The following is a 27060-nucleotide window of genomic DNA, read 5'->3' as shown; positions in this document are numbered from 1 at the left end:
GCTTGTCAAGAACATTCTTCCCAAAATTGCAAGTTGTTTTTCAGGTTCTTGGTGTTGAGATGTAAGCTGTGTGCTTGGAAAACGTTAAACTGTGTAGCACTGTGCCATCTTTTTAAAGAATCCTTTTAAATGTACTAGCTGACCATTACCCCTTCTCCCGAGATTCAAAGTCCAAAATCTCAAGTGCTTGCTTGACCACATTAGAATGCTCCTAAGTCTAATTTCATTCCCATGCATATATCTTTACGTGTCATACTAGGCTTTATTTGTGTTTAAAGTGTTTGCGCAAGTTTGCAAAATGTGCTTACCTGACTGTGTGCAGTCAGCTGTAGTGCAAACACCACCTACAATAGATCAAAACATGCAAGGGGTTAGTGCTTCAGAGGGCTAATGAGTTAATGTACAATGCTGAGTAGGCAATGTTCTTGAAAAACATTAATAATTTAGTGCAACCCCTAATCATGCTCTATGAATTATGATCATGAATAAGCAGGCTCCTCAGTGACACAACAATCAATCAAGCCGTGGGCTATTAGGAATGTTTTTTCCCCACATTCCCAACATTTTAATTGGCAGTAACTTATAGCGTGTTATTATATGGCATGAGGCACCTGGCAAAATCAGTGCTTGTTACACAACTGAAATACCGAGTTACTGCCCTTTCAGTCCACAGTCCTCTACCCTTGCCTCAACTCAACTGCCTCATTCTGACTGCCCCAACTTTATCCTTTTGGTCCATCTTAATCCCTTTGATCCTCACTCTCTACTCCATTCCTGCAATTCCGTTTACCTCCAAACCCCGCTCCTAATCTTCCACTCCCATCTCCATTCCCAGTATTCATTCTACCATTCCCAAATCTATTCCCAGTCCTCATTCTCTCACATCCAGTCACAATCTTGGTCTCCATTCTCTTGCTCCCAGCCCAATTTCCAGTCACAATTCTCTTGCTCCCATTCCCAATTCCAGTCTCCATTCTCCTAGTCTCAGTCTCATTCTCAGTTCCCATTCTCTTGCTCCCAACCCTTTTTCCCATCCCCAGTCTCTCGTTCCTACTCTTAATTTCAGGCCCCAGTCTCCCACCCCTTGCCACATCGCCAGTTCCCATTCTTTCACTCCCATTTCCAGTCTCAGTCTTCATCCCTCACTCCCAATCCAAGTCCCTGTTCTCTTGCTCCTGTCCTCAGTTTCAGTCCCCAGTCTTCTCATTCTCTCACACCCAATCCTGGTCTTAGTCCCCATTCTCCCACTCCTAATCTCATTCCCAGTCCTCATTCACTCACTACCATCCCCAGTCTCAGTACTCATTCCCTCATTCCCTATTGCATTCTCATTCCCTTATTCCCTATCTGTTCCCATTCTCCCACTCCCAACCTTTTCCCATTTCCAATACCCACTCTTTCCTTTACAGCTCTGCATTTAGCCTCTTAAATTTAGTCTTACCTTCCAACTCCCCCCTGCCCTCTCACCCCCAGCCAAGCATGGGAGGACAAGACCGTGCATGGAGATCATCTCCATCCCTGTGTATTCTGCCTTTCTGTTTAAACATTTATCCCATAGGATAATGACAGAGGAGTGAGATTTAGGACAAGGCTTAATCTCCACAGCTGCTGAGAACTGCCTGGAACTTGATTTTATTCATCAAAGTTTTATTTATTCAGGCTATCAATCTAAGAACAGATTGTTTATGGCCTGACAAGAAGCAAGAGACTAAGAGTCAGACAAGCATTAAGGAAAATAAAAACGTGACTACGCATCTCATCTCAAGGCAGCACATTGCACAGAAAAATAGCAGTCATTTTTAAGCTGAACCATTTAGAAAAGCGATTTCCAAATCTGACACTGCAGACATTTTGACATTGCTGGAAAATTGCTTGTCTGCCCAGTACAGAGTAAGATGTCAAATTTGGAAATTGCTTTTGAGGAAAGTTTCCACTTTTATAACATTTTGGAGTGGTGTGGGAAAGCACAGGAAAGAACTGCCACAAGCTAGAAATAGCATTTTTAGTGATTAATGATTCAAGAAAGTATATCCACAAATATTATATTTTAAATATAGTTTCCATCTATAGAAACATTCTCTACTATGTATTTGTACTGAATCATTCTCTAGTAGAGTAGGTCCTCCCAGAACCAATAGGTCAATCGCTGACTTTTAATGACTTTGAGGGTGTCCTTTATTGGTTATCCCAACATTGTTGGTCTGTACAGCCTAGAATAGCCTGAACAATTTCCAACAATCAGTTCTATTCCTCAGTACCTCATCAACTCATCCTAAAACACCTCAAAAGAAAGAAAAAACTTTAGACACCAAATGTCTTCACTGATTGGCCACTTTTGTGGTGAAAAGAGAATTGTGTCAGTTCAATTTTTTGCCAAGCTATGGTGTTTAAATGTAAGAAAAGGAATGCTATTTATTGAATTCTGGCATCTTTAAGCAAAGGCATGAAGAGCAGGGTCAGCAGAGATGTGACTGAAAGAACAGTTCAGGCAGATTGTTATGAACTGTGTTCACAAACAGTGGTTTTCCAAAGTGTCCCTGAGCCCATGCAGTGATTTCCACTGTAGAATCATGTCTGTTTTTAATGCAGTGCCACCTGAGGGCCCAAACATCATGGCCAGGCAGTATTGTTTTTCAGCCTTGTCCATTGCATACAGAGATTTCTCTGGATTCTCTGAATCTTTTAATGATATTATGTTCTGCAGATGATGAAATCACCAAGTTTGATTCTATCTTATGTCGAGCAACATTATTTTAAATTTGTTGCACTATTTGTCTGCGCAGTCTTTTACATCTCTTTCTGAAAGACTCAGCCTCTCTGTGATGCTCTTTTTATACTCAATCATGTTACTGACTTGTTGCCAATTAACCACCTGGTTTTTCTTTTTTAAGCATTACACAACAGGTTTTTTGTCGCCCTGCCCCAGCTTTTCTGAAATGTGTTGCTGGAATCAAATTCAAAATAGTTATATATGTTCAAAAAAACAATTTTCTCAGTTTCAGTACTTGATAAATGTTGTTTTTGTATAACCCCATTACACGCTGTGCAGAATGTGAATAAAAACAGAATGCAATGATGTGCAAATAATTTATACTCTATATTTAATTGAAAATAGCACAAAGATAACATATCAAATGTTGATACTGGGAAATTTTATTGTTTATTTGAAAAATCTGTGCCCATGTTGAATTTGATAACGTTCCAAAAAAGTTGGGACGGGGGCAACAAAAGGCTGGTAAAGTTGTGTAATGCTAAAAAAAACACCTGGTGGTTAATTGGCAACAGGTCAGTCACATGATTGGGTATGAAAATGCATCCCAGAGAGGCTGAGTCTTTCAGAAGTAAAGATGAGGAGGGTTCACCACTCTGTGAAAGACTGCATGATCAAATAGTGCGACAATTCAAGAAGAACATTTCTCAATGTAAATTAGCAAAGAACTTTTGCTTTTCATCATCTGCAGTACATAATAACTTTAAATGATTCAGAGAATCTCAAGGGACAAGGGACAAGGCAAAAAACAGTATTTGCTGGCCATAATATTTGGGCCCTCAGGTGGCACTGCATTAAAAACAGACATGATTCTGTTGTGTAAATCACTGCATGGGCTCAGAAACATTTCTAAAAAACCATTGTCTCTGAAAACAGTTCGTCGCTGCATCCACAAATGCATGTTAAAACTCTAAAACGCAAAGAAGAAACCGTATATAAACAGAACCCAGAAATGCTGCCACCTTCTCTGGGCCTGAGCTAATTTAAAAAGTGGGGAAGTGGAAAAATGTCCTGTGGTCTGACAAATCAACATTTGAAATTCTTTTTGGAAATCATGGACACTGTGTCCTCTGGGCTAAAGACCACTCTTTAGTGTTTATAAGATAACAGCTTGTTATCAGTGCACAGTTCAAAGGCCAGTATTCATGATAGTATAGGGGTGCATTAGTGCACATGGTATGGGTGACGTGCACATCTGTGAAGGCACCATTAATGCTGAATGATAAATACATGTTTTGGCAACATATGTTGCCATTCAGATGACGTCTTGTTTAGGGAAGACCTTGATTATTTCAGCAAGACAATGTCAAACCACATTCTGCATGTATTACAACAGCATGGCTTTGTAGTAAAAGAGTCCGGGTGCTAAACTGCTTTTTCAGTCCGGGTGCTAAAAAGGTCCCATCCATTGGAAATAAAAATGTGATTGAATTGATTCCTCTGCCAATTTGTAATTATGCTTATGGTTAATTGAACATGTGAGGCCTTTTCTTTAGCATTTGAAGTCTTAACCAGTAGGAGAGCTCGTTTAGCTATATTGTGTAAAGTACCACAAGGAAGAACAAATCACAAGAAGTATTCCATTGAATTAAATTACAAGACGTATTTATTACTTCTCAGAACGTGTTCAGCCATTTGTGAGGGTTTCCCTCTTCAAATTATATGTGAAATATAACCATCCATAAATTATTAGCTACACTAGACTTGTAGTTCCAATTCAAAACTAGTGAATCAAATGTTAGACACCAAACAAGTCTTGACTGACCAACTACATTTGGGGACTACATAAGGGCAAAAATCCTGCCTGACAGCAGCTGCACAGGTAACCACAAGCTACTACACTGTGTGCTTGTGTAATCCAGCAACACTAGCAAGCAGATGCTCAGACCTTTGCTCCCTCTTCTGTCCTTACACCTCCTGTACACGCCACGCTCTGCTGACTTTCTCCTCACTTTTTCAAAAACCCAACAAAATACACTGGGAAGTCACGCTGGACAGCAAATTCCTTGCTGTTCAAGGGGATTTGCTGCTTTCTGGGAATGTAAGCCTCCCCCCCCTAATCCTGCTAATATCCCGGCAAAGTTGCCTTGAAATTCATCTCAGTGGGTAAGGGACCGGAAAAGCTCCGGAGCAGCGGCTGCCAGGAAATCTGACTGTCTCCGAGCGTGCACTCACCGCTGCTGCTCTGCGTAGCGAAGAGGACAATGAGGGCCACCACAACGATGAAGAGCAGGGACACGATGGTCAAGAGGCCGATCTCCAGCGACGTCCAGCGAGACTTCTTCTTCTGCATGTTGTTGTCAGCCATGGCGCGCTGTCCTTCTGGAGCAGCCTGTAGCAACTCACCTGAGACGGAGAGAGAAGATAGTGTGAGAGGTAGAGAAAGCCAGAGACAGAGAGAGAGAGAGAGAGAGAGAGAGAGAGAGACTGAAGCACAGAGTTAAAAGCAAAAAGCTACACAGCAAGTTAACCTCAGCAGAGTTGCATGACTTTGTAGGACTCCTTGAAAGAGCATACCTCTGGAAAAGTAATGAAATGTTAAAGCTTCAGTCACGCAACTGTGTTGTTTTCTACCCCTCGGACAAACGAGGAGTCAGAACAGCTCTCGCTGCGCGCTGTTAAGTTTATCTCAACAGGCAATTAATCCTTGATCCCTCTGTGACATGTGAACGCGCACACACAGTTCGGGGCATCAGTGAAATGACCGTGCAGATGGGCAGGACCTGGTACATCCTGGCTGAGAGGAAAGGACCTAAGGCCTGGGGACAAAGTCTCTTGAAGACTCCCTTTGAAGGAGGAGTGAACACGAGGCCACAACACATTCTCTGTCTCTCACACACACAGCTTTTGTTTTATACAATGTGAGGACGTGGGGTTAGAAGTACGCCCTGTATACATTTTGTAAACATTTACAGAGCTGTGTAAAAGTCAGAGACCACCATTCATTTATTTAGAATGTCATTCTTTCAGTTTCTGAGAAAAGTAAACTAAGAAAACTAACTAACTAACTAACTAAATAAATAAATAAATAGTCATTTTAGATGAGAAAGCAACAAGGTTCTTAACTTGTAATGTAAAGAAATTTCATTTCAAGAATTTGGGGAGGATTTCTTTTAGTCTATTCATCATGAATTTTTCATACAATGAGAAGGAAGATTCCATGTTTAAATTATGGAGAAAAGAAAAATGCGAAAAATGCCTTTTTCATAAATAAAACCAGTTTAAATTTGATAAAATCATAAAATATGATTGTTGCCATGTGGCAACAGCATGCCAACTGCAATCTGCTGTGCACAGTGTATGTAAATTAATACACTCATAGGACACATTATATTAATAAATTACTTCCATACTTCTTTGTGTATGAAAAAAAAACAGTCTTATGCATTGATGGCCATTAATACACACAGTGTTGCCTTTAAGCCTAGATGTTGAATGTGGTAGTGTTTTATGGCAATGTACTTTTGCCATAAGATTAGATTGCAGATTGTAGATTGCAGTTCCATTGTTACATGCTGTTGCCATATAGCAACAAAATGCAAAGGAACCCCTAAAAATATATTTTTTTAAAAGACGAATTTGGATTTCTCATAAACATATCATTTTAAATAATAATACAAAATGAATTATGTGTATTTTATCATTTGACATCATTTGGATAGCAAAAGAGCAAAAAAATAGCCACTTTTCAACCTGTGCCTTTAAGACTGATATATGGAAATAACTCTTGTTCTGATTGGCCCAGTATTGTGCCTCATTTTAAGAGCAGTCCAGGCTGAAACACTCATTATAACATCAAAATCTATGAATGGGGCTAAACTGTAGCCTAAATAGACTTATATATGTAAATGAGTTGCTTCTTTATGACATCACAATGTCATAATTGTGTCTTAATTTCATTATCGTATGAACTGTGTATGTTTCGAAACATTACCAATGTTTACATCCTGCATCGTTCTTTAAAAAAGTAAGGAAAACTTAGTTTTCCACAAAACAGGCTCTTTAAGTTGACTATGATCCAGGAAGCAGGGGAAGATTGGCATTAGTCAGCTTATGCATCCCAGGCTGAGCTGGGCGTGTACGTTTGGGGGTATTTGAGTGTGTATGTGTGTGGGGGTCCGTCGTCTTTAGTCAAGACGGAGCGAGATGATTGCCCGGATGCCTCCTCGACGAGGCCTATCATTTCCCGTGAACGTGTAAGATATTAAAAGCCTCTAATCCTTCACTCTTAATCCCCTTCAAAAAGCACAGCCTGAAGTGAGCAATCAGTGGTCGGTTCCCTTAAAGTATGTATGAGTGTGGCTGTGCGTGTTCACACTGAAATGATTCTTCTGAGTGCAGATGTTTAACCCTTTTGAGTCCATCTAATCCTGTACATTGTAGATACAGCACGGCCGTCTATTTGGGCTGTGACATTAAACACATTAGCTCAGACTCTTTCCATTACTGAGAATGCTTTGGGCATTCAAATAAGTGAGATGCATTCCAGTGGGGGAAAAGTAGAGCTGATATAAGAATGCCGCAAGCTGGCCATGGTGAAATCGTTTAATTACGCCCTATAAATGCACAGTCGGTCGAAATGAGCTGCATGGGCTGGCACTGAACACCGCATTCACAGTTGCTTGTTAGCTGTTGTTGAATTTCATCCAATGACATTTGATACTGTACATACAGAAGCATGGCAGATTGAAAGCCTTTTAAATTGTATCCATTGGGCTTAAACACTGGGAAGGGAATCTCTCAGATGTTGCCAGCGCTCGTCTTTTAATGTTTGTTTACAGTGATACCATTATAATGTATTTTCACAAGACTACCTATTGACAGCAGCACATTACTGTTATGTTCTACCACTAATAAACATACAGGATGCAGCAAATGGTCTGAACTTTCAATGCAAGTCAATGGAAAAAAGTTTGGTAACACTTTATTTGGACGGTCCACTGTAGGTGCTTTGTAGTTACTCGGTCTGTCTTTAACTAACATTCATCTAAATATCAATGAAATGCAACTGAACTTGATATTGAGTCTGAAAGAATATATTAAATCTAACCCTAACCCTAAACCTAACCTTAACTTCAACCCTAAACCTAAACCTACTCCTAACCTTAATGTTGTTGAGACTCAACTGAGTATAGTGGAAAGTTTGTTAATAATTTAGGTATCTGTAGATCATCTACAGGGGACCATCCAAATAAAGAGTCCAAGTCAAGTTTTATTCCAAGTAATTTTGGAGCATTTCAAACTTGATATCCATATAGATCCATTCATTGTGAAATGTATGCACAATGTAAAGGACATTGGTTGTAAAGGAAATGGTTCTTCAGATGGATGGAGAATGTATTGTGTATGGTTCTATTTAGGACCTTTATGAAAATGGTTCTATATAGCACTGAAAAGGTTCTTCTCTGTTTACACTCTTAAAAAAGATGGTTTGTCAAGGGTTCTTTAGTAAAGGAAATGGTTCTACACAGAATCTTGAACGTTCAAAGAAGCATTCGTATGATTAAGGTTTTCTTGCATGATTAAAGAGTTCTTAAGAATGTGCTGTTGATGGTTCTATGTAGAACCTTTGTGAAAATGGTTCTATATAGTACCAAAAAGGTTTGTCTATTGTTACATTGTGAAAAAGATGGTTCTTCAAGGGTTCTTTAGTAAAGAAAATGGTTCTGTATAGAACCAGGAACACTTGCATAGCATCAAAATGCATACTTCTATTGTTACAATGTCAAGCTTGCAACAATAAAAGAACCCTTTTGGGTGCTTTATAGAAGCCTTTTCCAAAAGGTTCTACATAGAACTATATATAGAGCATTCTCCATCAATCTGAAGAACCCTTTCATGATGCAAAGAACCCTTTAAATCATTCTTTGAAAGTTCTTGGTTCTATACAGAAACATTTTCTTTACTAATGAAGCCTTGAAGAACCGTCTTTTTAAGTGTATACATGTTTGACATCGTAACAATAGCAGAACCATTTTTGGTGCTATACTGAACCATTTTCATAAAGGTTCTATATAGAATCATACACAACACGTTCTCCATCAACCTAAAGAACTCTTTCATGATGCAAAGGACCCTCTAATCATGCAAATGCTTCTATGAATGTTCATGGTTCTATATAGAACCATTTTCTTTATTAATGAACCCTTGAAGAACCGTCTTTTTTAAGGGTATAAGTTTGACATTGTAACAATAGCAGAACCATTTTTGGTGCTACATAGATTTTCATAGGTTCTATATAGAACCATACACAGCATATTCTCCATCAATCTGAAGAACCACTTCTCGATGCAAAGAACCCTTTAATCATGCATATAAGTGTTTATACAGTATATGTAACCCCTTATGCACACTTGCTCATAAACAACGGCTGTGCAACCACCTATAAACGCAGCGTGGGGCTTCTTTTGTACAGTGATAGAAAACATGGTAGAACATATAAAGCTCTGATTGGCCATCATGGACAGACACACCCACCAGCTACTCTGGAGGTAAATTTTAATGAGCTGAAGACAAAAAATTGGAGTTTATCGATTATGAGAAATTAATTAAGACAGAGTTAAAGGAGCTGCTTTATGGAATTAAACTATTTGTATAGCCGTAGCAAGCTCAGTTAGCCTGTGGCCATTACCAGATGGAGAGATTTGCTCCTTTCTGGGCACTTGAGCAACCGAACTGACCACATAGCCACCTCTGGGCATCTCCATGAGCTCATTTTTGTACAGTTTAACAAGCAAAACATGCTCTCAGTTTCATCTGAGTGAAAAAGTGTCCTCCTCACTGAAATATTTTTAGAGCCAGTAATCGTGTTGCTCTCATTGAATTTACTTTTATCCAGCGCAGTACATGCAGACAAACTTAGTTATGAGTTTATGAACAACTCGAACATGGCAATTATTTTCCATTATTATCTTCCTAGGACAGGCAGTGAACACATACACATCTGCCTTCTGCTAAGTCTTGTGGTTATCACTGACCACTGATGCTGCTGTCCATGGTTTTCCAAGGACAGCATGGTTCTCCATATTCTTCTCCAAGCTTAATAGAAAACAAAGGGGTAAAGTCACAATTTAAGCCATAAAAATAACCACTGTTGAAAAATACATTGTTAAATGTGGTTTTGTATTATTATCATGCTCAAGAAACCACTAAAAAATAGTCGAAATAAGAACGTTACATGCAAGCTAACACTGAATTGACATCATAAGACTGCCAACTATACAAAAATACCCTAAAACCACCAGCAAGCTCTGTCAAGTGTGGGAGTTAAGTAGCTTTGGCAGTAGTAGAGCACGTTAGGAGTAGCTAGGGTTACATGATAGTGTCGAAGTTTAATACACTTACTTTCATATTCTTGCTGTTAGCATTGATGTCGCAAAGTTTATAGTTCGACTCATTAAAGACCTCATCATTTAGAGGATCCAAAAACATTCAGTGGAAATATTGACCAGCACAGTCCAGCTTAGATTGTCACCAGCAAAATGGTTGCTGTCCAAAGAAAAACATGTATCTCCATTTTATTCTTTACTTTTCTACAACATTTGAGCGCAGCAGCTGTCCTTCACATTATGAGAAAAGTTCATGTTGAACCGACCAATAGAAATGCCTCAAATTTGCATGGAATAAAATCTATTTACATTAATTTACGTCAAAAGTAAAGAATGTTTTTGCCCTCTCCTGTAAATTTACCCATTTTGGAGATACTTACATTTTTCTTTGGACAGTGATGATATGTCATGTTTTGGGTTCTGGTGTGCTGGTCAGCAGCATTTGAAGCTGTTATGCTGAACACCACCAAAACCAATATATGTTGTGCTTTGGATGCCGGTATGCTGGTCAACCAGCATGACCATGCTGGGTGACAAGCTAAAGCAGCACCAGACCAGCATAAACCATGGAATCCACGCTGGTCTAAGCTGTTTTTTAGACAGTGAACATAGAACAAAACATACTGGGTTTGGGATCTTTTTGCAAAGCACAGGGCACAGTAATGTCAATTTTTGAAAATCTGATTAATTTTTATCTTAGAGAAATCCAGCCTAGACCAGGAGGTGCTACTATGGGCATGACATTAACTACAGAATGGCACTTGACTTCAGTGTGTTTGAACGGATCAGGCCAATGAGATAAAGCACAGTGGCAACTGAAAAAAGCTCTATAAAATCAATAATCAGAAAATAAACTAGTTAGACTGTTAATTCATCACCCAGTAAGTGTTGAACATTAACATAATTTAGCAACAACAATTGTTAATGCTGAACAGTGGTCAACCACAGTTCATACTGGTCAAAGCTGGCCTATGCTGGTCTGGTTCTGGTTTATCTGGTCAACCAGCATGACCGTGCTGCTACCATCCTCTTTGACACTATAGATGCTATTATGATGGTTTATTATCTTCACATACACCATAACACTGGTTCAGTTCCAGTGCTGCTGGTCTATGCTGGTTTTCTAGCAGGGCCTCTGGTTCAACACATCACAGAACAGGTTCATGTCTGTCTTTCTCTCACTTCAACAGCAGTCACTCCAATATTTTGCTTAGTTTTGAGTCTTTATTCTCTAAACTTGTCTTAGCTGAGCAGTGCACTGGAACTGAACAAGTGTTCTGGTGTATGTGAAGGTAATAAACCAGCATAATAGCATTTATAATGTCAAAGAGGATGAAAGCAAAGCAAGAGCTCAGCTAACAGCCCCACACACATCTGGGTGTGTCTGGGAGGTTTTCAACCTCAGATTTGATTCTCTGCCCTCTAAAATTTATCAAGTGCGGCCTTTTGCGAGAATCAAACCTGTGCTGTGGTGTTTGAAGCTGTTTTAGCCTGTTTGACAAGCTAAAATTAGCCTTGAATGCTAAAGAAAAGTAGGGAGACTAGGCTTGGACAGTACTTCACTAGCTTATTCAGGATGCTAACAGCTCTAGCACACATTTGACAGCTTTTTTGGCAGATAGGGAGCACAAATTAGACTAAGTTGCAAACTAAATACAACCATCTTTTTAGCTAACGGCTAACCGCACAGTCCAAACTCACACAGTCCCATTGTTATGTCCAAGATGTTTCTGTTGCTGCCCTCTGCTGGTCTTTTGTGTTTTTCCTTCTTTCTCTTTCTGTTTCCCAGGTGGAGATAATGGTGTCACTTGATCTTGAGATTGATGTCAGCTGATCTTGTCAGCTGATTACGACGCATGCTGTGATTGGTTGCTGCATGAGGAATCGCTGTTGAAAAGCAATAGTGATAAGTTTGGCCCACGGTGTTTTCACCCTCTGGTACATGGCGGTCTCTGGGAAAAGCTGTGGTAATGCTGCTCTAGTGATTTTGGCTCAGTGTTGTTTAGCTTCATCTGTCGATGCTTGTATCATGTTGCCTGTTTAACAGTTACTTTAACTTACTAGTCACAACTATGTAGGGGTGAGTGCTGTTTATGTTGATGTATCCTTTCCCCTGTTTACCTGTTCAGGAAGGTAGGCTAGCCGTTGCTGTATTGTGGACAGTAAAAGGGGGTCGTAACAGCCATCTCAAACATTAGAGCAGCAACATTAGCAACGTTAGCGCAGGCATGTTCTCTAGCTGTATGTTTCCTGTTTTGATGTTGTAATCCCCTCATTAGCATATTTTAGTATATTGGACTGTGATAGGCTCATGTTTGATCAAGATTTACTAGATGAGCTGCTACCTAAATCACTTTCACTAAGAAACCCTGTGTTTTCAAAAGAAAAATGACATTTGCACTGTGGTAATCCACTATGTAGTGGAATATATTTCCATAATGAGTCATCCATGAGCAGTTAGCCATTTTAAACCATTGAGGTCAGGGGTCCTAAATGAATTACTACAGGACATGAGTAATGATGCTGCATACCTGCCGCTCAAAATCAAGAGTGTAAAGCTGCAAACAGTCTAAATCAGCTTTATAATTGTTTGTTCATTTGTTCAAAATACTAAAACTCCTGGTTAAGGTCTTCATTTTTAGGGATTCTCTGTTTTACTAAACTAATTTGCATGTGCAGTACTGTACAGTGTAAGTGGCTGAGTTAGCACTGGCTAAATTTCTTCAGCATTTCCATGCTATCTTTAAGTACAGGTGCAGAGACAAGTTAAAGGAGCACTTTAATTGTGATTTCACTGAGAGGGCTAGTAAAAGAAAAACCTTTACCTCTGTTCAGAAATACTGCTGAGATTTGTCTGGTCATTCAGAAGCGTTTAAGGTTATTTCTGGAGCAGATCAGAAAGACATCATCAGAAACGAAAGACCCTGAGCTACAACGTTCTAGCCGCTGACTGAGCGGGGAAGTACTATGGAATCTGATAGGGTGGTGGGTGTGTGTGTGGCGTGTGTTGGTGGATGCGTCACTGTGTGCCAAGCCGTCATTCTGACAGAGTCCCGGCAGCCCTGGATAAGATATCACCTGAGGCATGCAAGCACAGGCCTGGCTTACAAGCTGTGGGGGGAGGCGGAGGCGGAGGGGAGGGTAGCCAGATAAAGTAGAAGTAATCAGCTCAACAGAACCAGTGTTTTTATTTTACTGCTATACAACGTCATACATGCTTAAAAAAGATGGTTCTTGGGTAAAGAAAATGGTTCTATATGGAACCATGAACACATGATCAATGGGTTCTCTGCATGGTGAAAGCATTCTTCAGATTGATGGAGAATGTTTTATATGGTTCTATTTAGAACCTGTTGGAAAATAGTTCTATATAGCACTAACAAGGGTTCTTCTGTTGTAACAGGCTGGACATTCTAAAAATAGAGGAACGCTTTTTGGTGCTGTATAGAACCCCATATCAAAAACGATCAAAGTTTAACGTCATTTCAGTGCATTATGGTTCTTTTCTTCATAGCAAGCATAAAATCACTAGTAGTATGCTGATGTCTTAGTAGCCAGTAAGCTACATGTCCTGTTCCACCTTAAATGGTGCAGCAGTTACATTCTGATGCCTCAGGTGTCAGAACTGCTGCACCATTTAAGGTGGAACGGGAGAATTCAAATAAGAAGCTGGCAAATAGCTGACATCAGCTTCATACCACTGAAGAATTAGGGGTTGGGTGACAATAAATAATTGTCCTCTCTTTGAAGGCATATGATGCCCTAAATGTAACTAAAGCCCAGCAGTGAGGAGCTGAACTTTACCCTCCTCTGCTGTCACTGCAGACTGGCAGGGTCACCTACAGAGCAGCGCTAGTAGCTGTTAATGAAGTAATGCTCTTTTATATTTGAGGGTCCCATTTCATACAGGACGATGTCCACCAGCACCCTTTGTAACTCAATGTCAAGGAGCAAGGCAACACAAAACAAGGGGTAGGGGTAAAAATAAGAAATGGGATTGGGCCAAAGTGCGCACTAAAAGTGCCATATTTAAGGCACAACTAGTTTACATTGAGGTCCTTGTAGTTACTGAATAGTAAGCCTTAGTGTGTAATAAGCCTGGGACTTTTAAGGGGATAAACTTTTGCATATGCCTTTATATTTACATCATAGACACTGCAGCTACTGGTTCCACCACTGTGAAAATTAGAGTCTGTAAGTTTCTCTACTATGAACCATGTCGCACCAAACCACTCTGACTCTGTTTACATCTCAACCACTGAATAACACAGAAACTTTTTGAAAATGAATGGAATTCCTCCTTTATTATGAGAAGTGATTCCAAACTTTTGAACAGAAGACATAAGAGGAAAATGATAACCCTCCAGTACATCATCATCAGACACAGAGAGAGAGAGAGAGACAGAGAAAGCTCTAGCTCTGACTCTCCTCCTCTCTGCGCTGGGTGAAGAGCTCAGCATGGGGCTGTAGTTGCTGCTTGCACATCACACATCACACATATACTGAGTGTCCGTGTGTAACGTCTCTCCCACAGACTTACTCACTGCCTTCAGAATGAATGACTGAGCCTCCAAATCATATCATGTTCAGCGAGTATGATCTCAGAGCGTACAGCAGAACGGACAGTTTCCACACACAGGCCTAGTGGAAGTGACACACTCCTCCACCACTCGCACAGTCAGCAACAGAAAGTCACACACCACCATCACACCCGCACAGGGATGTGGGGGAGGGGGGGGGCTGCAGCATCCCCAGTTTTCAGGCTTGTTTAACTACAACTGCTAAAAATAACAAATGGCCAGAACCTCTAAGCATAGCAAAGACCTACGTGTGCTCAGTGCAGGGATTTAGCATTTTTATGTTGTTTTATTTACAATTGCATACAAAAGTATGAACACCCCTGGGCAAATTAAAAGCTCTGTTGATTTTCTAAAGGACAATAAGTGAACATATCCTAAAGTAGAACTTAAATGTGGCATTTTCCAGCAAATTTTAGTGCATGATTTTAATTTATAGGGAAAAAATTAAACAAAGATAAAATGGGCCATAACTTTTGCACAGGCCACATTTTATTTTTATAAAAATGTTAAATACAACAAATAAACAGTTTTGTGCATTAAAATCTACAGAAGTCTGTTCTCTGTAGAGATTGTGTGCTTATCTTCACTAAGAAAGTCAACAAAAACATGTCATTCGTGGTGTTCAAACTTTTGCATGCAAAAAGTTCTGGTTTAGTAAATGGTGGGCTGCAGATTAGGGAACCAGCCTTGTGACTGGAAGGTCGCTGATTCGATCCAAACCGGCAAAAAGTTCTAAAACTCCATTAGTTCACAATGAAGTCCCTGTAGTTAATGAAAAATAAGCCTTTGTATGTAAAAAGCCTGGAAAGTTAAGGGGTTAAAACAGCATGGTATTTTGTATCACCAGCTGATTCTAAAGGGTTAACTAGGGCACCCTTTTATCTCTAAGTGTGAAATATTCTTACTCTATGTTGAGCTGCTAGTGAGCAATGATGGGTGAAAGGGGAGGAGAGCCCCTACTATGAAAACAATTTACACCTCTCCACAAAGACGGCCTTGCTGAGCTGAAACAAGGGTGTAACACCATCGATTTCTGCACTTCAATCCAACAATCTGATTGGTCAGACTGTTTTCATTTGCATATAGTTCACCCCGACTGAAAGACAGCACAGATCAGCAGTTGCTATATTACATGCAAAGAGCTGTATTATCATCTTTCAGCACGTTAAAGCACATTATGAAGTAGATTATCCAAACAATTCAAACAAAAAGCACATAGCATTTAGCACATTGTCACTCCCCACTGCCCCCCATGCTTTTTCCATTCCAAGAACCATCTCATACACAGATCCACTCTGGAGGACTCTATCTGTATGTCTCTGTTGCATGAAGATGATTACCACAGACAACTGGGCAAAAAAACCTGGTGACCCAAGACTCTCTCATGATAGAAGCGATGGGGTTGGAAAGTTGGATAAAACCTCTTAAGAACAGCTTTGGTAAGACGTTCTCTCATGTATGTCTCATCCTATTGTTAGAGTGTAATGACTGTAGTTTGAAATCAGCATTACACAGTCATCTATTTCAAACCTTTATGCACGGAATCCAGCAGCTGCCCGTTGGCTTCTATTATAAATTAGTTTCAGGTCAACAGGTTTTCTCTTCTTAACTTAGTACAGATAAACACAACAAAGCTGTTGAGTGTGGTGAGTGATGGTATAATACAGATGTGGCTACAGATGTGGCACATAGAGATTAGACTGGAAAACACTGTTCCATTCCTGCACTTCTGTACTGTGCACTGTGTATTACTCTGGCACAATGATAATGAAGCTGAGTTGGATTGAACTGAATTGAATTGAACTGCACTGAGTTTAACTGAACTGAACTGAACAGAATTGAACTTAACTGCATTGAGCTGAACTGAAATGGCTGAACGGAATCGAGTAGAGTCAAACTGAATTGAACTGAACTGAACTGATATAAAATGAACTGAACTGAAATTAACAGAATTGAACTGAACGTAGCCAAGCTGAACTGAACTGAATTGACTGAACAGAATCAAAGTAGAACCAAACTGAATTGAATTGAACTGAGTTGATCTGAAATTAACTGAATTGAAGGGAACTGAACTGATCTGAGATGAGCTGAACTGAACTGAACTTAACTGAATTGATCTGAAGTGAACTACACTGAACTAAACTGAACTGAATCTGATTGACTGAACAGAATCGAATAGAACCGAATTGAATTAAATTGAAATGAATTGATATGAAATGAATTGGAATGAAATGAAATTAAATGAACTGAAGGGAACTGAACTAAACTGATCTGAGCTGTACTGAACTGAACCGTGATCAGAATCGAGTAGAACCAAATTGAATTGAATTAAACTGAACTGATATAAAATGAACTGAACTGCAATAAACTGATCTGAATCGAATCTAACTGAATCAAGCCAAACAAAACCAAACTGAATTGATCCGAAGCGAACAGAATTTGCCTGAATTGAACTGAACTAAACGGAGTTGAGCTGAACTGAGCTGATCTGACCTGAACTGCAATGAACTGAATCGAACCAAACCAAATAGAAATGAAGTGAAACAAGTGGATCCGCATCAAACGGAACTGAACTGGATTGAGCTGAATTGCTTGGCCATGTGAAGCAGCTTCAAAGACCAAATTAGACTGAATCTCCTGAAGCGCCTCATCAGCAGCCCACGGCCAGTGAAGCCCACCGTATTACCCACCAAACTCAGCAGCCTTGCTTTCACCATTGCAAAGCAAAAAACGCCGGGTGGCCAGGAAAAGCTGACCTCCTCACTGCCCCTGTCTAAAGCCTAAGGACCTCAATTCCTCATTCTGAGAACTGTTGGTTTCAGAATAATTTCATCAGCTCCAGTAGTTTGTGGGTAATAATCTTCAGATTATTCAGATTCTTCAGATTAATCTTCACCCCGGACCTGCTTCCCTAAACGCGTGCAGAAACACTTGGGATGCGTTTGCGCGAGCGGCTGCATACATGCAGGCACCAGACAGCAAAGCGTAGAAAAACTTTAACGCTGCGTTTGCAAGCGCGTGCGTTTTGTGGCAAAGGCATTAAAAAGGTCACCCCAAGCGCCCCCCGCCCCAGCCCACCCCCAGCCATCCAGACTTACCAGGGGTCTCTGGAAATTTGCGGTCGATGATATAAATGGGCATCACCGAGCGGTCAGCCGTCCATCCAAAGCCGCGAGAAAGACGAGGAGAGCGCGCGCGCACCTCGTGCTCGGTGTTCTCGGCTCCGCTTCCCGCGCGCGCTCGGTGTTCGCGTTTGTGTGTTTGTGTGTGTGTGTGTGTGTGTGTGTGTGTGTATGTGACTGGTGCTCCTTCGCCACGGGCTCAGCTGGACCCTGCTGCTCACACAAGCCCACCACAAGCAGCGAGCGGAGCCAGATCTGATCTGATCTGATCGGGAGGGAGACAGTCGAAGCGGAGAGACTGAGTGTGTGTACGTGTGTGTGTGTAGAGAGAGAGAGAGAGAGAGAGAGTGTGCTGGTGTCTAATGCTGCCTCCCCCCACAGGAGCCTCTGAGGAGGGACCTGCGACCAGCGCGTGCGACTTAAAGAGGAGCAGGGAAGCACGAGCGGAGCAGAGAAGGGTTGGTTGGGTTAGGAGCGCCAACGCGCGTGTGCTTGTTGTGTGTGTGTGTGTGTGTGTGTGAGAGAGAGAGAGAGAGAGAGATAACGTGAACGTGAGAGAGCGTGTAACGGTGTGTGTGTGTGTGTGTGTGTGTGTGTGTGTGTGTGCAGGATGGGGAGATTCAGATTATTTGGCTTAGGGTCTTAAAGCCTAAACAGCAATCAAACAAATCTCAACAAAACATGTAATTTGACCATGGTGTTAATAATAGGACACACAGACACACACACACACACACACACACACACAACTTTTGTACCTCTATATGTGTCTATATGTAGTACAAAGTTGTATACGTACATACACACGTGTGTGCATATACATATATATATATATATATATATATATATATATATATATATAATGTGTGTGTGTGTGTGTGTGTGTGTGCATATTTATCGCTATCCTGCCTTCCGCCCAATGACAGCTGAGATAGGCTCCAGCACCCCCGATGACCCAGAAGGATAAGTGGTTTAGATGATGTGTGTGTGTGTGTGTGTGTGTGTGTGTCGCTGTTGTCAGAAGAAAACCTTGGTAACTTTACAGGAAAAGGAAAAAATCTACTTTACTTTTAATGTTAGTCAATAGAACCAGACATTTTGGGTCGTTTCATTTGGTTCATTCATCATGAATTTTACACACAATGTAAAGGGCAACAGGCATTTTCAAATTATGTCAAAAACTGAAAAATGTATTTTCTTCTGACAGCAGTGATATATATATATATAAATATATATATATATATATATATATATATATATATAAATATATATATACAAGATTTGGCTCTGACAGCAGTATATACATACATATATATACATATGTATATACATACATATGTGTATATATATATATATATGTGTGTGTGTGTGTATATATATATATATATATATATATATATATATATATATATATAGAGAGATAGATAGATATATATATATATATATATATATATATATATATATATATATATATATATATATACTTAAATACTATATACTTATATGTATGTATAAATGGTAACTTTACAGAAGAAGGAAAAACCATACTTCACTTTTAATGTCAGACTGTTTTCCCAGTCATTTTGGGCCATTTATATATACATACATACCTATACATAAATATCCTTCTAGATCACTTTCCTCCTGCTTTTGAGCTGCTGGAACCATCATAATAACCTCAGTGATGATCTAATTAATGATCTTTTTGGTTATGTTATGCTTACGGATCTTAAGCAATTTTGCCTGTTAGTGTTTGTTCTATCTTGCACTTACACAAATGTCCACGATTACACAGCATGATGTGTAGAATCAAACAAACCACACATTGATATCTGTGAAGAGTGAAAATATGAGTTAAACACTCGTTCTGTAGAAGCTACGTTGGCAGAGTCATAATTCGAGAAATAGTTACACATCAACATACTGTACTCGATTACATTCTGGTGCACTGATTACTGTTATTTTGTCTTCACTTGGAAAAGTAGAGAATAAACTAAATTGTCTAAAATATGGAATATAGAATTAAATATGGAATACAGAGTAAAAAAAATATATACCGTATAAAGCAGTGCAGTAGTCATGATCAGTGTCAGCCCATCATGTGAATCTAGTCTAAGAAGACTTTTATAAACAGTTAGTTTTTATTGGCTAATTTGTTTATTTGTTTGTTTTGACATTTTGTCTGCCTGCTTGCTGAAAGCACACACACAGTGCCCCATTATCTTAGGCATGCCGTGACCCAGGTGGAGGGAGTGTGGGGGGTTGCTGATCATTTCCCACATCCTTCACAAATGCTCCATCCCTGTGGTGCAGCAGGGGCCACCAAAGCCTGCCACATGCCACGGATTCAACACACCGAACAGAGTGCGAGAAGCACGCAGAGCACATCATTTCCGCATTGTCCCTCAGTGGTCAGCTCCTACACCATCATTACGGTTCTATCCTGGATCCTGCTGCCTTGTGATGTAAACCCCATCTACCTAAAATGGCTGATTTATTAGACTGAATCATCAAAGGCTTCATTTTTCTGTATTAGTGGTTTTGTTCTTAATTAACGAGTAGATGGTGAGTTCGTTTCTATTGTTATTCCGTTCTGTTATTAGATCCCTTTGACTATAAATGAATCAGGCCCAGAATTAGCATGCAAGGATGAGGTTAGCCTGAATTCGACAGCAGGAAAACTTTGTAGATGTTGTCACCAATTAGAGTGAAGTTGCGAGGCACTTAAAAGTGCTGAGAAAAACTGTATCAAGTGCTACAAACTACATTCTGAAAAATAAAGATTCCTGGTTCATGATTTGGACAAACTTTTAATTGGTATAGAGTATATTGTTCTTTGAAGTGGTTTTAAAGAGGCTCTCAGTTCAGCTAGCTAGCTAGCATTTTGTGCATTGTGTCTAAAGCACCACTGAATTACAGTGCCAGGCAGTATACCGCTGCTGTCGGAAGAAAACCTCGTATCTCCGTTTTTGTCATTTTTTAGTTTTTGTCATAATCTGAAAATGGCTGTTGCCCTTGTAAATTTCATGAAGAATGGACCAAAAGAAACGTCCCAAAATCACTTGGATAAAAGTCTGATTCCATTGACTTACATTAAAAGTAAAGTAGGTTTTTTCCTTCTCCTGTAAAGTTACCATTTTGGAAATACAAGGTTTTTTTTCCGACAACAGCGATATGCTTACATACATGCATGTCACAAACTTATACTTACTTAAAATGTATTAAATTGCATACATTTTTGTACATGACGAGCCAAAATACAAGATATTCGCTGCATATCTGTCATCAGAAGTTCAAAGTTAAAGGTGGTAGGGATGACAAACTGGGATAAGTGTGGATAATTGTCTATATACATGTATATACATAAGGCTCTGATGAGTAGATTAAGCCCACCTGTACTTTCTTCATAATTTCTGAGCTAGCCTAAAGTAGCCAGCAAATGCTAATGTTGCTTTAAGGTTTTTTGCGTATCATAGCCCCCTAGCCACTTTAGCATGGCGTTTACCTGCTTGGCCAAATTTCTACTTGTGTTGGTCACTAACATGTACCACCTTGGTTTAACATAACATAATCCAGACTCATGCGGATTCAACGTCAAACATCTGCCAGAAAACAAAAGCTGTCAAAAAGAAAAGCTGGGGTTGATTATGTTGGCGTGGCTACATCCTTATCAATCACCGTCCGGTCTTAAATGCCATCATCAGCCAAAGTGATAGAGTTTTTCTAGTCTTTTTAAATCTCCAACTGTAACTATTAGAGCTAAGCCTTGCAGGCAGTAACTGCTAGTGGTGTTGTGGGATTCTGCTAGAGGCACTGTGGGATTTCTAATAGAATATTAGCGCCAAGCTAAGGCTGATGCACATGAAAATGTTTGGACACTCTAGATTAAACATTGAAAAAAAATGGTTACACTCATTGTAAATCAAAATATGATTCCACTGTCAGTCCTGAATTACACTGGTAGGTAATCTAATATGTAAGGCCTTCAGTTCAGCTCCTGAAGGCCTAACCAGTGGGAGAGCTCACTTGGCTGTATCTACCTAGATTCCATAGGAAAAACATTCAGACTGCACAGTATTTTGTTAGGCATGCTAAGATTTTTCCAACTAAATGATGAAAAAATGATGAAATAAGAGTAGCACTATACTAATTGCAGGGTTAAGTAAAATTACAGACATGTTCTCAAACTCCAGGGGGTTCACCAGTATTTTAAGTTATGGTTTTAAGGTTTATATTTCTCAAATCTAACTTTGGCTAATGATCATCAAGTCACATATCTTTAGTATCACTCAGTTTTTGTATGGAAAGCCTCTTTAAGCTATCATCAAGCGTGTTTTTCACCCTCAGACATCCCGGTTCTCTTAAGGACTATCCATCAAAAGGTTCTTTAGGGAATCATAAGTTGTTCTTATATGGCATTACCTCAAAGAACCCATTATAAACAGCTTTAAAAAGTGTTCATCACAACTCACAGTCTATATTTCTGTATTCAGAACATAATGACCTCTCATGACCTCTTCGAGTAGTGTTGAACAGTTAGATCATGGTGAGAAACATTCTCTGACCTTTAGAGGAATCTGTGAATTCTCTGCTAGGTATTTGTCCCCTCTGGACACAACTCCAAGCAGTGGAGTGGTGGGCATCTGACTAGATACAGGCCAGAATGTTCCTGGATGGATCCTTGGGTAAGCCAGTTCTGGAATGGGTCAGTGTATCATTCCTTTTGCCGCTGGCCCTGAGCAAACCTCAGCCATTACAGGGGTGTTACAACATAAAGTGTTGCATCATGGCCCCCAGTCTTCTACATCCACACATGGGCCTTGAGAAAGACCAAGAAGTGCCCCCGTGGCTTTGCCATACATGGATTAAGGGGCTTTCTAAAAAAAAAAAAACACAGTTTTTAAAAATTCAAAACAGACACTGGAAAAAACGTTCTCTGACTCAAGCTGACCAAACCTCAGCTGCAAAATGAGTAACACATCCACACCAAGATTAGCTCAACACAACCCAAAACAGCTCAAACCGTACAGTTTTTAGAGGGTTACTTTTCTTTGTACCTCTGAAAAGGTAACATTTTCGGAGATGGAAAAATATTCATATATGCATACAAGTGGCTCAGATCAGGTTTGAACAGAATTTTTCAGGACTCAGGGCTGGAGTTGGCATTGGGCTCAAAACTTAAAATGGTTTGAGTCGGGTTAGGACAAAATTTTGTCGGGCGTGGGTCAGGTTCCGACTTAAAGCTTGATATGACTCGGGTGAGGTCAGGTCAGGTTCAGACATACTTTCTTGATGTGGTTTGGGTCGGGTTTGGCCAGTTTTTTTTCAGAATTCAGGTTTGCACTGAAACTTTGATATGATCTGGTCAGGTTGGTTTCAGACAGAAATTTCTTGGGCCTTGGCTGGATTCAGACTCAAAACTTGATATGGTTTGGATCAGGTCTGGTCAGGTTTAGATAACATTTTTTCTTGATGTGGTTTAGGTCAGTTTTGGTCATTTTTTTCAGGTATTGGGTCAGGTTTGGACTGTAACCTCAATATGATTTGGGTGAGGTCGGATCAGGTCGGTTTCAGACAGAATTTTTTTGGGCTTGTGTTTGGACTCAAATCTTGATGTGGTTTGGGTTTGGCCAATTTTTTTCAGCATTGGGTCAGGTTCAGACACAAAGCTTGATGTGTTTTGGGTTGGGTTGGGTTCGGACAAAATATTATTGACCTCGGGACCAGTTCCATCTCATAACTTGATGTGGTTTGGCCTGTGTTGGGTTCGGACAAAATTTTTAAGGGTTGGATCACGTTTGGATTCAAAGGTTGATATGGTTTGGGATGGGTTGGGTTCTGACAGAATTTTTTTGGGCTTGGGTCAGTTTTGGACTGAAAGGTTGAGCTGTGTTTGGACAGATTTTTTTTAGGGCTCAGCTTGGCATCAGACTCAAGGCTTGATGTGTTTTGTGTTGTGTCAGATTCGGACAGAATTCGGTCAGGTTCAGATTCAAAGCTTGAAGACGTGGTCCAGGTAAGGCCAGCTTTGGACAGAATTGTTTCAGACTGTGGTCAGGTTCAGACCCAAAATCTAATACAACGTGTCAGGTTGGGCTCTAACAAAATAATTTTAGGCTGTATTTGGGTTTGGATGAATCCTACAGGCTGAATTAAAGCTCTAGCTGACACTAATATCATTGTGTAATACACTCTCAAAAAGATTCTGAGAACGAGAAAAATACTAACCTGTTTCAATGAACTGAACAGACAAATATAAAAGCAAAGTTATCACCAGTGTGTGGTCAGGTGGCCACCAGCTCACACCTGCTGGAAGGAACCAGTTACAGTAAGGTGGTATCGCATGTTTAGCACATGACAGCTGCTAATGGTTTTGGTCTTGGCCTGTGCTTCCTTGGAAATTTACTAAGTAATGATTTATCACCACTAAGATGTACTGCTGTGCAGTCCGAGGTGCTGGATCCCTTGAGACCAAGACCCAGATTAAACGTTATGGCTTCTATTTTAGAAACTCTTCTATTTTAGACTGTCACGACAAGATCCTGACCAATCCTCTTTATATGTGTGGCCTGCTCTACACTGAAGTACTTCTAACATTTTTTCATTCCATTGGAGATCAAGAAATGTCTAATACATAGAAAAGGATACTTTTGATTCTACAAAACAAGACTGTACAAAATAACTTAATTAAATTCTAGTCACACTAAATTATCTTCTTTATACTTAAAAATAAATGTGGTAGGGGCTGGAACTTTTAAATATGCAAATTCATCAAAATTCCTCTGCTTGTTTCAGTGAGTTATGAGCAGAATGTCTCTAATAACTGTGTGATTAGATGTTGATAATATGTGCAACACTAACCACTGGTGATGTGTTCACTGTTACAGACGGATTAGTACCATCAAGATAACCAAAACTGAGAGTCATTTGTATTTACATAAGCTATACCACTATAATCTATTTGTGACAGTGAACACATCACCAGTAGTTCCATAGTTGTTGCATGTTACTACACAGCTGTTACTGACTTTAAACATAATGTGGGACCTACAACTTGCTATTGCCATTGCTGGTGCCTACATTGCCAGTAGTTACATTGTTGTTTCAATGTAACTACACAGTTATTACAGACTTTTAATATAAAGTGAGACCTACAATATGCTTTTGCTATTGCTGGTGCCTACTTTGCCAGTAGTTACATTGTTGTTTCAATGTAACTACACAGTTGTTACTAACATTTAATATAAAGTGGGACCTACAACATGCTTTTGCTATTGCTGGTGCCTAATTAACCAGTAGTTTCATTGTTATTTCAGTGTAACTGCACAGTTATTACTGACTGTTAATATGAAGTGGGACCTATAACATGTTTTTGCCATTGCTGGTGCCTACATCACCAGTAGTTACAATGTTGTTTCAATGTAACTACACAATTATTACTGACCTTTAATACAACTTAATACAAGTTTTTGCTATTGCCGTTGCCTTCTGAGCAGTAAGTCACCTGAATCAGGTGTGTCAGGTGAGGGAAAACAGCAAACCCAGCAGTGCAGTGACCCACTGCACTAAAACATTCTCCGTTTCTTTCTTCTGACTCTAAAGTGCCCCATCTCTTGGAGTGTCTCCCGCTCTAATCGTGCAGGCATTCTTTTAGGGAGCTGTGGTATTCAGGCTTTGGCCAGGGCTCAGCGCTCTTCCCATGCCTTCGTCTGGATGATCTGTTTGGTATTAGCATGCTGGCATGGCCTCCTCTTCCTCCAGGTCCCCAGAGGAAGATTTCTCAATGCGCCTTTCCGTCTTCGGATTACCGCAGGCAACGAGGAAGCATCGTGCCAGCCCCAATTTACCGCTACACTGACAACCGGCCGCCCCCAACTCCGCCACCCCAAGTGCAGTCAAGGTAAAATTCACCATAGGAAACCACAACAATGGCAAGTTACAGATACTTATGCTGATTTATGTCTTATGATTTCTGTTCTTGTTTAAATAGCTCTGATTAGAAATGGAAAAAAGGGTCTAAGCATGGGGGTAGAAGTATTCCGAGGCAAGAATGATCAAAGGGCTCTGGATTGATCGCTTAGAAAAGTCTGGGCTGCCTTTAGAATGGAACATTCTGTACATTTCTGTGATATGTGCCTCTGACTTACTGCCTAATGCTGGGATATAAATGAGAATTAGTTGCTGGTTGCATTTGTTATTCTCACTAACTGCTTCAAAATGACTTCAATTCATGGTTTCTGAGTAAGTCACTGCGTCTACAGTGCAGCACTGAGCTCTTGACTCTTAAAAATAGAGGTCCCATTGGACCCTTGTCATAGACAAACACTCTTCACTCCCCTAAAGAACCTTTCAGTGGATGGTTCTTCAGAGAACCATTTTTGTAAATGAGACTTGAGAGCGTAAAGAACCTTTGTCAATCTTAAAAATACAGGTGCTATGTTTTTTCCTTTTTTTCTAAGTTTTTGTTTGGATCAATGTCTTAAAAAGGGGTTCTTAGGACCCTTGTCATAGATGAAAACATTTTTCTTCCCTAAAGAACCTTTTAATGGAAGGTTCTTCAGAGAACCATTTTTGTAATTGAAACTTGAAAGTGGAAAGAACATTTTCAAAGTGTAAAGAACCTCTTTATAATGTAAAAGTTCTATTTCCTTTTCCTAGAATCATATGTTCAATCCAATAACTTTAAAAAGAACCATTACCTTCATTCATTTACATGAATGATGCCATAGAAGCCCTGCTTTTATGGACTTAATGCATTGGTTAAAGAACCTCCTCATAATGTAAAGGTTCTATAACAATGAAAGGGTTTTCCTTAAACCTTATGTCAAATCCAAGAACAATTCAAGAACCAAAATGGCCTTTTTGGATTCATAAAAGAACCGTTTTAGTAAAGGAGATGTGCGAGTGTGACATTTAAATAACCTCTCCATACTGTAAAGATTATATGTACCAAGCAAAGATTTATCCTAGAACCACATGTCCAGTCCAAGAACCTTTTAGAAACTTTGTCAATCTTAAAAATACAGATGCTGAAAGTTTGTGTTTGGACCAATGTCTTAAAAATTGGTTCTTTGGACCCTTGTCATAGACAAAACATTTTTCTTCCCTAAAGAACCTTTTAATGGATGGTTCTTCAGAGAACCATTTTTGTAATTGAGACTTGAGAGTGGGAAGAACATTTTCAAAGTGTAAAAAACCTCCACAAGTTCTATACCAAGTATTATTTTCCTAGACATGGAAAAAATATTTTGGCTCCCTAA

At 39.8% G+C, this 27060-nt stretch overlaps 1 protein-coding gene across 2 annotated transcripts in view; it reads right to left on the bottom strand.

Annotated features, from left to right (window-relative positions):
• LOC118817870 (neprilysin-like) overlaps positions 1-18142 on the bottom strand; it is a 67263-nt gene extending 49121 nt beyond the window's left edge. The window contains exons 1-3 of one of the 2 annotated variants that reach the window (XM_036584847.1): positions 17777-18142; positions 4946-5116; positions 309-344 (exon numbers count right to left, since the gene is read on the bottom strand). In XM_036584847.1, coding sequence (XP_036440740.1) covers positions 309-344; positions 4946-5116; positions 17777-17819 — 250 coding nt within the window. In that variant the 5' untranslated portion in view covers positions 17820-18142. Of the gene's footprint in view, positions 1-308; positions 345-4945; positions 5117-5287; positions 5505-17776 lie in introns of those variants that run through there. The other variant, XM_036584848.1, reaches the window with a different exon arrangement.
• Between the last annotated feature and the right edge of the window lie 8918 nt (positions 18143-27060).

This window comes from Colossoma macropomum, unplaced genomic scaffold, assembly GCF_904425465.1.
Source record: "Colossoma macropomum unplaced genomic scaffold, Colossoma_macropomum, whole genome shotgun sequence".
In the NCBI taxonomy this organism is placed as follows: Eukaryota; Metazoa; Chordata; class Actinopteri; order Characiformes; family Serrasalmidae; genus Colossoma; species Colossoma macropomum.
Note: the sequence above shows the minus strand (reverse complement) of the source record. Positions and strands in the feature narration are given on the sequence as shown.